A 14,414-nucleotide genomic window follows, 5' to 3' on the forward strand; every position below is an offset into this window, starting at 1 on the left:
CTAGAAACAGGGGGAGCAGCTTGCATGGGAGGCATGAGCATGAATTGAACAAGAAGAAATAATTGATGGCTCACATTTATTGCGCAATCGTGTCCAGTCTCCCGGCCAACTCCGAGGAACAGAAAGCTGATTCATGGATCATTTGTGGCTTCCTGTTTCCATCACTCGAGCAGAGAATGGTGCCTGAGACTTTATTGTGAGCCAGCGCCGTGCTATTGGAGGCTCTTGTTTAACAGTCAACCTGGCGGCTTGGGAGCCCTTGATGCATCGCTGTGGTGGGGAATCACTGTGTTACTTTCTGGGTATTTGCTGATTTGGGAAACGACATGCAGCTCCTGAAAGCTTTATGGGCACTAGCAGGAGCGGCGATCTGCTGTTTTCTTATATTTGTTATCCATTCGCAGTTCCTTAAAGAAGGTAAATATGGTACCCCTATAATTATTTCCTTCTGCAGTGTGTTGTGAATTGCCTGTGTATTGGTGAACTCCGTGTACTGTGGTCTAATTCTTGAGAGTAGCCCTCTATTCTCACATCCTAGCTGGGAGAATGCGGTAAGATGAAAGCGTTGCATGTTAATAGACTGCCCTGTGCTCAGCTCATATTTAGGAGCAATTAACAGTGGAGTTAGTGGAGATGTACATTGTGTACAGATAACGGAACGCTCTTCTGCAGGTGGAATGACTCGCAGCCGAGCTTGGGATATATAAAAAAAAAAATCCTGTTGAGTAATTGGCTCGTTTGGAATCCAGATCAATAGGTGCCCTGATCCCCTTTTATTCAGCAAGTTTTCAATAGATGGCACTAAAGTTCTATGGAAAGGGCAGATGAGTCCACACAGGACGCACCAGATTCTGAGCTGCCTGCTCTGCAGCTCAGCTTCAGGCCCCAATCCATTCAATAGTCTAATCTTCCCTCCAATGCTTCCAAACAAACTCGAACTGAATTTTGGGTGCTAATTTCCTATTAGTCATCCCATTGGAAATACAACAGTGTTAAAGGTTAATGGAGTTAAATGATCTCCTCTTTACTTAGCCGCATCTGCAGTTTAAACACAACCAGCAGACAACGCAACATTTATTTTCTGTAGTCTCAATGGACTGTTTGCGTACAGTTACTGCCTAGTGGTTTGTAGGCATTAGGGATTTTTATTACAATATTATATACCATTTTGAGCAGCTTTCATATTCCCCTAGATTGCGCCGGCACCTATATATTATAGTTATAGACGCCTAAAGAAGTTATGGTGGTTCTTTCAACTGTCATCTTCAAAATGTTTAGCGCACGACGAGAGTTATTTTATTATTATTTTATTTTTTTGCAATTATGTTAATATTCTACTCTGATTTAGTAAATAATTAATGTTAATATAAACCACCCACTGTCCCTGCTATATTTGCTAACCCTGTCTTACCGTCTGTATTGGGGGGGGGGGACGTGTCTATGAATGCATCAGCCTGTTACTTGTGGTGCAACATGGCTTTTCTCTCAAGATTGTTGTTACTGTGGAATGACAAAGCTCCCATCTGTTGCTATAGCAGTATTTATTATCAGGCGTATTGATGTAAGTCTGGATCTTCTGGTATGTTCTGAGCAAACAGCAGAGGAACAGATTCATTGCATTGTTAGTCTAAGAATAAATCCTATTGCTGTTTCATATCAATCTATGTAGAATAGATCTTGGTTGGTTGCTTTAAAGGCAAGAATTCTGACTTTGCTCAAAAAATGAAAAATACATATTGCATACCCCTTTTATTATTTTAGAATAGTTACGTCTTGCATCAATAACAGTCTCCGGTAATGTGCTTGTGGTTTTTTAACTGCCTATGAGCATAATGTGTACATTATATTAGAGTGATGCACACAGAGCTTCAGTATGTCATGGGTTATTCTTCTTGTTCACCATTAGCGTTAAAACATTCCCACGGTGCACTTCTAACACAGACTACTTTAGCTGCCATGGAGTGCTCACTGCAAAATATGTTTGGAGATTGACTTTTCTCATGCACTTTTCTCCCATATTCAGTCCAGTAATAATATAGACAGAGAAACATTCTCCTATTGCTCTTGTATTTTGCATTTCTCTCACCGATCTTTTTTGCTATAAATGTCAAGGAGAACTTGCCAGGGGGATGTTTCCTGTGGTGCAGAAATTTTGATCCTTGAAAAACAAGAATATGGAAAGTTCACAAGAAGAATTCTCTTAAGTGATCAGATACTATTTTTATTCTGATTTACATCTCTGTTTTTGAAAGCACAATTTAGAGGACATTTTTTTTCTCATGGCTTTAATAAGAAATTTACAGTGGATTTTATGATGTGTTTAATGATTGCAGTTGTGGTTTAACACATCATGCATATGTAATTATTTTCCCCTTTAGAGTAGTTCTGTAACCAGTTCTGTATCCATTTCCAAATTCACATTATTATATTTCAGAGTATATTGAATTATTGACCTTCAATTGTTCAAAGTAGTTTGGTAAATATCAGTGTAATTTATAATATGTTGCCCTTCATAGCTTATGCAGTCATATAGGGAATCCTTCAGCATACAGGGGTTAGATTCAATAAATGCGATCTAAATATAGATTTATATGATTGATGGTATTTTTTCCTAGTGCTTAACAAAAATGTGCATTTTTTTCACACTACTCAGTAAATAGATATCGGCCTCATCAAAATAATTGTATTGTACTGATTGACCTTTATTTATTTGTTTTAGTTAGAAAAAGTTCAGACATTTATAGTTTGCAAACAAATGTGTGGTATGAAAAGTATGTTATTTTACATTTCATGTAAACACTAACACTTTTATCCCAATAAATGACTCTATATTTTTTAAAAAAAATGTGTTTGGCACAAATCGTGGGAGGCATTTTCTTGTTTCATGAGACATGCTGCACCCAAGCCCCAATTTCATTGATGATGCTCCTTATAATGGATCTCAGTAATATTGAACAATAAGTAGATTATGGGTGAACATATGGGTTTGACGGAATAAAATTAGTAGAAAAAAAGGAAGTTGCTGTTAATGTGCTTTTCTTATTTAACCATATTTTCGTACCTGATTTTTATCCAGTGGAGGCCTGTATGGCTTTTGGTGAAGTACACGGTTAGTATTGCTGCTCTTTTCCTAATTAAATTGAATTGATGGTCAAGTTGTCTTGATATAAGCAGGAGAGACAATCAGTGCTTGTTCTGTGATGAGTGGGAAAGAGCTGTTTAAATGCCCATTTCCCTGAATTTTCAGAAATTGAAGAATAGGTGACACAGGGTTCTATTTTTCCACACTTAGTCTTTTGTGTAGAAATACAGGTCGTCCCATGGCTAATCCTTACCCTGATGTCCAATCTGTCTTTCAATGTTTTAAAAAGATGAATGGAACTGTGAACTAAGCAAAGGGCATTGTAATTTATAATTGCAATCCCATGCCTGTCTAAGCTTTATACAAAGCACTATAACATTTTTAGTCTTTCTCAGTCTTTTCCTGAAGATTAAATTAACATGGCTTAAACATGACTTTTAAAGATATATGCACGTCAAAGCGTATGTTTCGTGCCAACTTATTTCCTAGGCTATAATTATAATAGTCTTTCATAATACTGCATCATGCCTGTAGAATAGGAAGATGGAAGCTGTCCAAGAGAAATTTAGGGCAAATGCTCTTGTATAAAGATGCATTTCAACAACATTGTAGAAAACTGACAAACCATCTGTAATTGCAAATGCTGACTAATAGAAGACTGTTCAATAGTGTCTTCAGTAGATATGTGTCTGATTGCAAGTCTATAAGTAATGAAACGTTATCTCCGAGCACATCATTCTCCCAAACTCTTCTATGTTTAATCTCCCTACCTTAATTTCTATGATCTAAACATATTGTTTTATTTTTTATTTTCATGACCTATAATACTATAACTATCTTTATACGGCTGCTGAGACACCAAGACCCATGTCAATATAATTTTGACAGAGATGTTAAAGAAGAACTGAAGTTTGTGAACAGTGATCTATAATTCTGGACATATTTCCTGTGTTCGCCATTTAAGAATGCATGTTATATTTGTTTATTTATTCGTTTTGAGGGGTGTTATGCTTTGTTTGCAAAAAAAATCTTTGTCACTTTGTATTAAGATGAGTTACATTTTGCTTTTTAGGGATTTTTTTAAAACATATAGGAATAATTTAAATTTGCCACATACTTGCAAGGATTCTTCCTTATATTACGTTCACAGCCATTGTGTAACATACAAAAATGCTAGCATCCGATGTTCATTAAGAAAAAGTGGTACACCTTCCTGGGTGTGTCTCCTTTTGTTTCTTTATTTTTAATTGATGCTTCATGATTAACATATGACACATGAGTAATTCTGGTTTGTAGCCTGTTTACAAGGGATATAATACAGAGTGGTATGCACAAAGGGTTATAATGATCACCTTTGCAATTACTACACGCTATACACCATACATATTTTTTGGTCCATGGATAAAGCACCTATTGTTGAAACATAAAATGTATCATACAGTGTTTTCCTTAACTTAATTATCTTGAGTCCTCCCTATTTTGGATTCATTGTAAAATGACAGTAATATGGATATATAATGTAAAGGTGATCAGATTATGTTGGACCATTCTAATGCTAGTCTTCTGATAAAACTTTCATTTGCACCATAAAATTAATGCTGGTTTATTGTATATTTCCTCACAGGTTGATTTGATGTCGCCTGTGTTCATCTACATACAGTCTGACCAATCAGTATTCATTTTTTCCAAAACTAATTGGACAGGATGAAGGCAAAACTTATGCCCACCAAGCTGTTACCATATGGGCTTCAGTAAATCAGCCTAGTAGTGTAATACTGTGACATCATTTTGATCAAAGTATATGTAAACAGGATAGACAACTGTGCTCATTTGGATGGGCATTTTGTCCAGGGATTATTCATTATGAGACATATTATCATGGTCGTTGCTGTCAGCAATACCTGAGATTGTGGTCAGTGTAAAATACTTAGGGCTTTAATATTAATAAGTGGCTTCTTTTTTCCCAGTTACTGCAATTGTAGTTTTGCCTTATAAGTACATTATAACCTGTAACAATTTATTTTGTAAATATCCCGTTTAATACAAAAGAGGAAGGCTGATAGCAAACGCTAATCTGTAAATATATTTTTGCTTTATGCGGTAGCTGTTTTTTTCTTACTCATTAAACTTCGAGGTGACCACCGTGACACTAGTTTACCCAGACTTGCACCTTCCATATATTTCTTATACCCTTATTATATGCTCTGAAATTGTTGGACAGAACACAATTATGAGTAACTATATGCTCTTTAATACAACAATCTTGCAAACATTAATTCCTGTGTATATTCATTAAACAATAAGCTTGCAGATCCCTAGGAAATCTGGCCTCTATAAGTTAGCCTTAATAGACATTTTGCTATAAGAAAGGTCTATGAAATTTCGCAATTTATATTAACAATTTAATACTACCATGTATGTGTATGGGTAAATCCTTTTTAGCTGACATTGCCATTAATTTGGGCATTATTGTAACCTTAATTGAAGAACATATATTTTTGCTGTAGTTTTTTTCTCATTTGTTCCGCTGTCCCCCTATTGCAATCACATCCTCTTTAGTTAGTTTGTTCTTGTCGACTAGTGTCTAATGAGAGGGCATAGCCTTTGTTTAGTGTCTGATGAGATTACATGAAAAGTGTTTGATGTTCACATGCTACAGGGAAGCTATTTCACATTAACACCAATCACTGTTACCATAATTGGCCATATGAATGGCTTTGTCAAGAATCTTACCTTCCTCCAGAATCTAAAATGACACATCAGATGCTACCAAGAAGATTAAGGATGTTTTTGGCCACCCTAGTGGTTGGCATGTATTATGCAACTAATGTAAAGAAGCAATGTTTGTTCATGCGCTCAAATATTATGTTTAGAGGTTTTTAATATTTCTGATGGAAAACCACTAGAAAACATAATAATCCAATTAGATGCTTATAGATATGTTTCCTTAGGGCCCCATTTACAGTTAGGAGCAAATCCAGCTAAAAGGTGCAAATTTGCACCTGGTCAAGCTATGTGTGATGCAAGGAGTGCAAATGCATTTCTTTTTGCATGCAGAGAAGCTACGGTTTGCTTTTGCATGTAGTATGTATATGCTGGGCAGCTTTAGTTTAGCACTGCATATTATAGATGAGCAAGGAGTGTTCCAAATATAAATCTGTCTATACATTTTACATTTGCCCCCCTCTTCCCCCTTCAATGAAGTACTGTTTTGTCAAGGTGCAAGTTATGCAAACTTGTTAAGGCTAGAAAGGATTTAAAGATACTTCCACACATAATGCTATTTACTGTAATCTCAATGAGGACTTTACCACAAAACTACTTTTTGTTCAACCGTGGCTGTAACAGCTATTGTCTGTTCATACAGGTTTTGTAAATGTAGTTAACATAGCTTGACCGCAGCTCTTTATATCCTCTGCAGTCAAGGTGTGCTGACTGCATATATAACACATGTAATGCACGCCTTGATTTAGAGATCATTGTTTCTTATGGTTACCATATCTTCCTCTTCACAGACAATGTGCCCCATTAACACATATACAACTATGTGTTATGTTGATGCATATTCATTTCAGGTTGACATTATACACAAAATGTAATTTTGGCTTGGTTTGCATGAAACCAAGACACTTGGCACTGACCTTGTTTTGTGGTGCTTGTGGATATATGTGTGAGATGCAAACCCACTACTAGAACTTGAATTTACTGTAGTGTAATTATCCTGATACTTCAGTAGATTTCATACTGCTAGCTATTGGTGTCTTTGCAAAGAAAGAATTCAAGATGTTCTAGGGATACAACCATCAAGAAGCCAATAGATAATATTGATCAAATTAAATAAATAATAGAGCTGTTGTAATAATAATACATTAGTAATAATAATAATAATAATAATAATAATAATAATAATAACAACAACAACAACAACATATTATTATACTGATAATAATTAATTAGTTACTATGTTTTCAAAGTAACCATAGGAACAATCAAAGTGGTGTATTTGTCTGTTCCCTTTAAAGTGACCAAATTTATTGCAAATAAAAATAGTCTTTATATTAATTTTGTACCAAAGAATGTGTCCTAGAAATCCAGTAGTCAAATAAATGGCAGCATGGTAACCTAAATGTACTTCATTCTGCATAATGAAGTGTAAGCCATAATCATTTGTTAAGAGGTAGCCACTACCCTCTATTAGTCTTGCAAATGGGTTGTAGAAATTATTATTTGACACTTTTATCTTTCCAAATGTTTTGCTATACAGATATCCAAGTGAGACAGATTCATCTTCGGAAACACACTGGAGTGCTCATGATATTCTGTCAATATCTAATCATTTAACTAGTGAGAAAACATACATGTTTCATCAGATAGTGAATATATATGATGTTCAGTTAATATCAACTGGTAGATGTAAAAAAACAAAAAAAGCAAGTTGACACAGTGGTTAGAATTGCTGTGTCCCAGTGCTGGGATCATGGTTTGCTTCAGATCAGGGCCCTATTGGTGTGGAGTGTGTATACTCTCGCCATGCTTTTGTGGGTTTCCTCCTATAATACAAAAATGTATTTGTAATGTAGGTTAATTGGCTGATGCCAAAATGGACACCAGTCTGTATTTGTGTCTTATAATATTTAGACTGCAAGTCCCAATGGGGGAGGGACCGATGTGAATGATTACATATTCTCTCTGCAACACTGCTTAATATGATGTTGCTAATAAATAAAATACCCGTTGTTCAAGCACTGCTGACAGCACAGAGCTGGCATTTTAAAGCCATTCAATCCTCCAGAAAGAGAAGAGGGGAGAGAGCACAGTTGTGTGCCTAATGCAGGCTGGGTCCAGCCAGAACCATAAGTACAGTTGCCTAGCAGTACGTCAGACAACTTTTATAGCTTTCAATAAACAATATACACATGAAGCATGTGTAATGTGTGTATCATTTGACTTGGACCCTTAACAAGGTCCTCAACTTAGTTGCTTATGGATAATCTGTGCCGGATGAATTTTTGGGAGGTTTAGGGGTCCTTAAAGTAGGATTTCTGAATCAAACAATTGTAAAAAATCTCCATTTTAATATTCATCACCCACATGTCGGTCTAGAGCAGTATCCTGAAAACCACTCAGAGTTCCAGTATCAGGTTACAGAAATCTAAATTACATTGAAGTAGCTTTATGTTGTCCATTAAAGTAAAGACTAATACAAAATATGTAATCTGAAAACAATTTATTGAACAAATTATATGGATGACGTAGAGCTTAAGTATATATATATATTGGAGTTCATCTAATACAGGGGTAGGCAACCTGTGGCTCTCCAGGTGTTGTGAAACTACAAGTCCCAGCATGGTTTGCCAGTAGATAACCAGGAGATAGGTGGCAAGGCATGCTGGGATTTGTAGTTTCACAACACCTGCAGAGCCGCAGGTTGCCTACCCCTGATCTAATATAACCTCTTGTCTTAGTCGCCCAGTGTGATACACATTTGCCACCACTGTATTTTTACTTGCAAAACTACCATAACGCATTTTGTTCAATTTCCTTATTACATGGTCATTTTATTGTTTTAGATTCATGTATTGTATTTTTATGCTACAGGGTATTGCTATTGAATAGAATGCTCAAAACAGTTAAAGTTTTTTTTACAGTACTTTCTACAGAGCTTTACTATCTGGAAACAAATGAACTCTACAATATTCTAAGGTTTCTTTTATTATTCCAAACTGCACACTCATCATATTTTCCATTTCGTAAACAATAGCACTAGTTATAGGGTTCAATTCCACATTGTCACTGGTTTAAGATGGGTTTCTTTTAGCTATGAAAATAAATAAATGCACATATTTCAAATATATTTGCATTTAGTATGCTGGGCACTAGTAATTCTAGAAGTATTTTAGAAATGCTTTGCTTGTTCACCATTGTATTTCAAATCAAGAGAAGACAGACGGAGACAGTTCCTAATGATGAAGGACGTGCTGCCATGAAGGCATCTCTCTCCTCTCTAGTTTTGTTAAGTTAATTTAGTTTAGCCTTGATGACCTGAAAATGAGGTTTTTGGGGTTTTCATTGAGAAAAATAGAATGTAAATGCATACACGCATTTAAAATTGTGGAGCTTTTTTTCTTTTCATTGTTCACTGAAGCAGATCCAAATTTATCTCTATGGAGATCTGCCAGATATATCTAGATATATACCTATAAGAGCTTGTATACTGAAAAAAAATACAGTGAACAATGGTTTCATTAAGGCTATTGTGCATACCTGTTTAAAAAAAAAAGCCTTATTAAAAACATAACAAATAATTAGGTTTACGTTTTAGAATACAATTGGTTAAGATTGATTCTATATTTTTTTTTCCCAAAATATGGCAAGTTTGACTCTCCTGAAATTGCCAAAAAGATGAACATATATCTTTGAATTAAATTAAATTGTGTGAAATGGTTGTCCCTTATTTAACTATTCCCCTTAGTAGTTAACCATTATTTTAATTGGGATAATGAATGTGACTTTCCTTTCACTGAGATTATACAAGATTGTTTGTCCAATGTGGGGACATGCTTGACTGTGTTTCCAGAGTGTGTGATATGTTTGTGAAAAGCGTAAAGTCATACAATGTTTGAAAACTATCTTTTTAGATAACTCTTTTTTTGCATTCAGGGTCCCACAATCAAATTTGAGTGCAAAATGCTTTTGAAATGAAGATAGCTTTACTCTAAAGTCATAGGCCACATACGAATTGTTATGGTACCTTTAAACTTCCAAGCTGTATTTCCCCTGTCGTCTGTTGTCTTTGGTTCTGGTTTTGCAGTGCTATTTTCAGTTGATAACATGTTAATCAACATAATTACCAAAAGCGACAAATGTTTTAGGCCAGGGTTTCCCAAACCCAGTCCTCAGGGCTCCCCAACAGTGCAGGTTTTCTGGATCACATGTGACATAATTAGGACCACCTGTGGATCTGTTACAATGTGTCAGTCAGTAATGAATACACCTGTGCTCCAGCAAGGAGATATGGAAAACCTGCACTGTTAGGGAGCCCTGAGGACTGGGTTTGGGAAACCCTGTTATAGGCCTTATCGAGAAAACTTTGTTACAGATATTACAATCTGTCTTATAAGACTAACCCCATATACAAGAAAGTAAAACGGCTCGTGTAACGTGCCCAGTACCTATAACTAGTGGTGGAACTACCATTGGTGTGGCAGGTTCAGTGCACTGGGGCCCATGGAGATAATGGAGCCCGCTGCATGTCACATTAGGAGGGTCAGGGGCCCCGGTCCTCTCCTTCCCTCCTTCCTGCACAGGGGCCCACATCTGGCTAGTTCCGCCTCTGCCTATAACCATCATTAAACATTTACAATATAGCCATGTGTGCATGAATAACATGATGCACCTACAGTTTTCAGAAAGGTGATCCGATGAAAGCAGCCTAAGTATAGTAAATTAAGCGAACACTGACTAAAATGTAAAAAAAAATATGATAATAATAGAAAGCTCCCTCTGCTATAAGTGTTTTAAGAAGCAGCCATTCTCTTATGCCAGAATCAGTTTATTTTAATTTGTTTTCAACAAAATGTAGGTAAATGTTCAGTAGTTATGTTTCAAGAATCTGCATATTGCAGCTCATGTAGCGTTAGACACATTTGCGCCCTGAACATAAGCAGGAAAATATGCATGCATGAAAAAGTGCATTTGCATTCATATACTCTCCTATCTCATATATCTAAGAGGTGTTCAGCTGTACATCACTAGCATCTCCATCAGGTTTACCTAAGGAGTAACAAGTGTGTACACTTACACCCCACGATAGAGTAGATGTGGCAGATGTAGTTTTAGTAGTAGAGGTGAAAGTCACACTGCCCTATTTGTACTCATTCGTACACATATAATAATGTAATAAAGTGGTTTATATATATAGACACACAGTCTATATACAGTAGACTTAGCAATAGTGCTCAATGTCAAGCAGCAGCTGCAAGGGCAAACAAGGTATTGGCATGCATAAAAAGGGGCATAGATGCAAGGGAAGACAGTGTAATTTTGCCACTGTATAAATCATTGGTAAGACCTCATCTTGAATATGCAGTACAGTTCTGGGCACCACTCTATAAAAAAGATAATTTGGAGCTAGAAAGGGTTCAGAGAAGGGCGAGAAAATTGATGAAGGGTATGGAGTCATTAAGTTATGAGGAAAGGTTAGCCAGTTTAGGCATGTTTACTTTAGAAAAGAGGCGACTAAGGGGGATATGATTACTATGTACAAATACATTAAGGGTCAATACAGAGAACGTTCATGGGAACCTTTTACCCCAAGGACTATACACAGGACATGCGGTCACCTCCTAAGGTTAGAGGAGAGGAAATTTCACAGCCAGCAAAGGAAGGGGTTCTTTACAGTAAGGGCAGTCAAGATATGGAATTCATTGCCAGGGAAGGTTGTGATGGCAGATTCAACTGATATGTTTAAGAAAGGGTTAGACATATTTTTAGCGGAAAAGTCTATCCAGGGATACAACCGTTAATTAAAATGAAGGATAGTAGTGGATATAGGGTAGAAATAGAACTGCAATATTGAGTCTGGGGAGATTTTCACAATTGAAACAGATTGGCGGTTGCTTACTCTGGATCAATATCAAATATAAGTGCAGGATCGCAGGAGATCCAAAATAGGTTGAACTTGATGGACTGGTGTCTTTTTTCATCCTCATCAGTTATGTTACTATGTTACTATGTTACATGTATATATATATATATATATATATATATATATATATAGACATACAAGGGAAAGTAGTAACTTGACGCAGTTATTGATATTTACGAAAGTTGCATATAAAATATAATTAAGTACAAACACATATACAGAATACAAATTAAATTATACTAAGTCCAAATTAAATATCAAGTAATGCAAATAGACATCCTCAACTTCATATAATATAATAGCTACACTAATGAATTAAGAAATATGAGCTAAAGGGGTTAATCTGGAATCAGCCAATCAGAAGCAGCTAGCTAGTTCTGTTGAATGTCGCCATCATCATCACTGCATCTTGTTGCACCATCTGTCCATCACCCACATGAAATACGCCTCCTGATAAGTGTATCTGCATCTGTGTCTGGATCAGCTTCAGCCGCAATTATGTAAACATGACCTTACTATACTTGGAATACGCTCACCCAATCCTTCAGTTGTAAGGAGTCATAAGTGTAAGCTTCCAACAGACGTATGTGAATACACATTTGGGACCTCATTTAGAGTCAGACGCAAAGTCTGTGTCAGGCACAAGTGTCCAAGATGCAGGCGGATTTGGTGCTTTCTGCACATGCATAATAGTGTTTTTTTGTTGGATGCGCCTAAAACGGACTTTGCGTCTGACTCTAAATGAGGTCCTTGGTGTGCATGTGCAGTACAGAAATGCATATTTTACGTGAATAAACCAGACATCCAGAGCCTGATTATTTAAGGAACATATCTGCTGAATTTGGGCGTATCGTATGCAAAATCAATCTGCACATGCCCAGAATCAGCAGAGACATCAACGAACTGAGTCCTGTTCCATGCGCCTGCGAAGGCAAAGGACACGTATTACAGAATTTTTGGGAGTGAACTAGGCGGGGAAGGGGCATTTTGCAATAGTGGAGTTACAGTAGGGGCGTGCCATACTCAAGCGCACAAAGCCACGTCCGAATCAAGCGCCGATCTTCTGAAAGTTATTTGTTTTTGTGCCATATTTCTTGCTCCAGCTAAAGGGCTAGTCTAAGGGGCAAATTTATCAAGCTGCAGGTTTGAAAAAGTAGAGGTGTTGCCTATAGCAACCAGAGTCTAGTTATCATTTATTTAGTACTTTTTTTTCAAAAGCTAGAATCTGATTGGATGCTATAGTCAACATCTCCACTTTTCCAAACCCACCGCTTGATAAATTTACCCCTAAGTCCTTATCAGTAGTGTTGACAGACTTGTATGCATACTAAAACATTTGTTTGCAATCACATGCAACTGTAAAAATGTATTTTATGCTGAGTAGACATTACGATCACCTTAATAAATGTAGTCAATGGGAAAAAGTTTTGTTTTTTTTTTGTTTTGTTTTTTTAAAAAAACACTGTTTATTTTAACTGTTTTATCGTTAATGGCCTATAGTATAATCAGGTGACATTAATTCAATATTTTGTTTTCTACGTGTTTTTTTGTGAATTTATGATCCACATAGGTACTGGACGCATCCTGCAGTTTAGTTGAGCACAGCAGTTTGCTCCCAATTTCAAAAGCACATCGATGCCTTGATGAATTTGGGAATGCGCATAGTCTAAATACATGCGTATAAAGCTGAACACAGGTTGCGATTTATTACACTATACTTTTCATCACCCTAATCAATTAGCTTGAAGTATTTATCTGTGACATCAATGAAAATGTTTCACTTCTAATCCCTGAATGTTTTAAAAAGAAAAAGTACTGTGAAAAAGAGAAAACTGCAACCAGGTCATTTTCAGCTGCTGCTTGATGGTAACATTGAATAAACTACTTGCCAACTAGGTCAGCCAAATGTTGGATTCCTCTGGCAGAAATGATTGCAAGTTTCTATTCTGTGACATTTTACAAAGGAGACAAAACACATTTTCTTACAAAGAAAACATTTTTTTTTTTTACAGAGCACAACATTTTTTGATGGGGACAAATTATCAAATGCCCAGTTAAGTAGCAATAATTTGCCCAGCACAAATAGTAACAGCACAATACACAAAAAAACGCCGTAGATCATTTCAAAATAATGGAAACCCTGTAATAGACTGTTTGTTACCGCAGCTCTAATAATTGTACTTGTATAAAACTGTATATTGTGTGTGTTTTATTATTTAAAAATTTTCATGGGCTGGGGGTTATGTTCGATACTTATTTTGTAAAAACCCTTTTCCTTTGGAATTGCAGCTAAATACTTTATGTAGATTCCATAATGATTTGCGTTTTCTAGCGCTCTGATTAGCTTTGATTGCTGCTATTAAGAATTGTGATTATCTAAAGTATTTAGCATATATTGGCACCTGTTCATTCACATGTAAAAGGATTTGTTGCATCGATGCTGGAAATCTTATGATTAGTGTTTATTAACACAGCAATACTATGCGAATGGTTCACACACATTTCATATATTTGGCTGCATGCTCTTTAGGAGATGGCAAAGTAATTATAAGGGCTCACAGTTGCTTTCTTTTTCATGATAATATTACTTTATATAGAGTGCAAGAATATTGATTTTGAAAAACAAACAAACATTTTTTAATGAAAACTTTTATTTTTCCTCTTGACTGTATTCACATAGTTAGT

At 36.1% G+C, this 14,414-nt stretch overlaps 1 protein-coding gene across 2 annotated transcripts in view; it reads left to right on the plus strand.

The window, feature by feature from the left end:
- The first annotated feature begins 285 nt into the window (after window positions 1-285).
- Window positions 286-14,414, plus strand: part of TAFA5 (TAFA chemokine like family member 5) — a 474,858-nt gene continuing 460,729 nt past the window's right edge. For both annotated transcript variants that reach the window (XM_075208869.1, XM_075208870.1), the window contains exon 1: window positions 286-417. In XM_075208869.1, the coding sequence (XP_075064970.1) occupies window positions 327-417 (91 nt within the window). In that variant the 5' untranslated portion in view covers window positions 286-326. The remainder of the gene's footprint in view (window positions 418-14,414) is intronic.

The sequence above is a fragment of the Mixophyes fleayi genome, chromosome 4 (genome assembly GCF_038048845.1).
Source record: "Mixophyes fleayi isolate aMixFle1 chromosome 4, aMixFle1.hap1, whole genome shotgun sequence".
In the NCBI taxonomy this organism is placed as follows: domain Eukaryota; kingdom Metazoa; phylum Chordata; class Amphibia; order Anura; family Limnodynastidae; genus Mixophyes; species Mixophyes fleayi.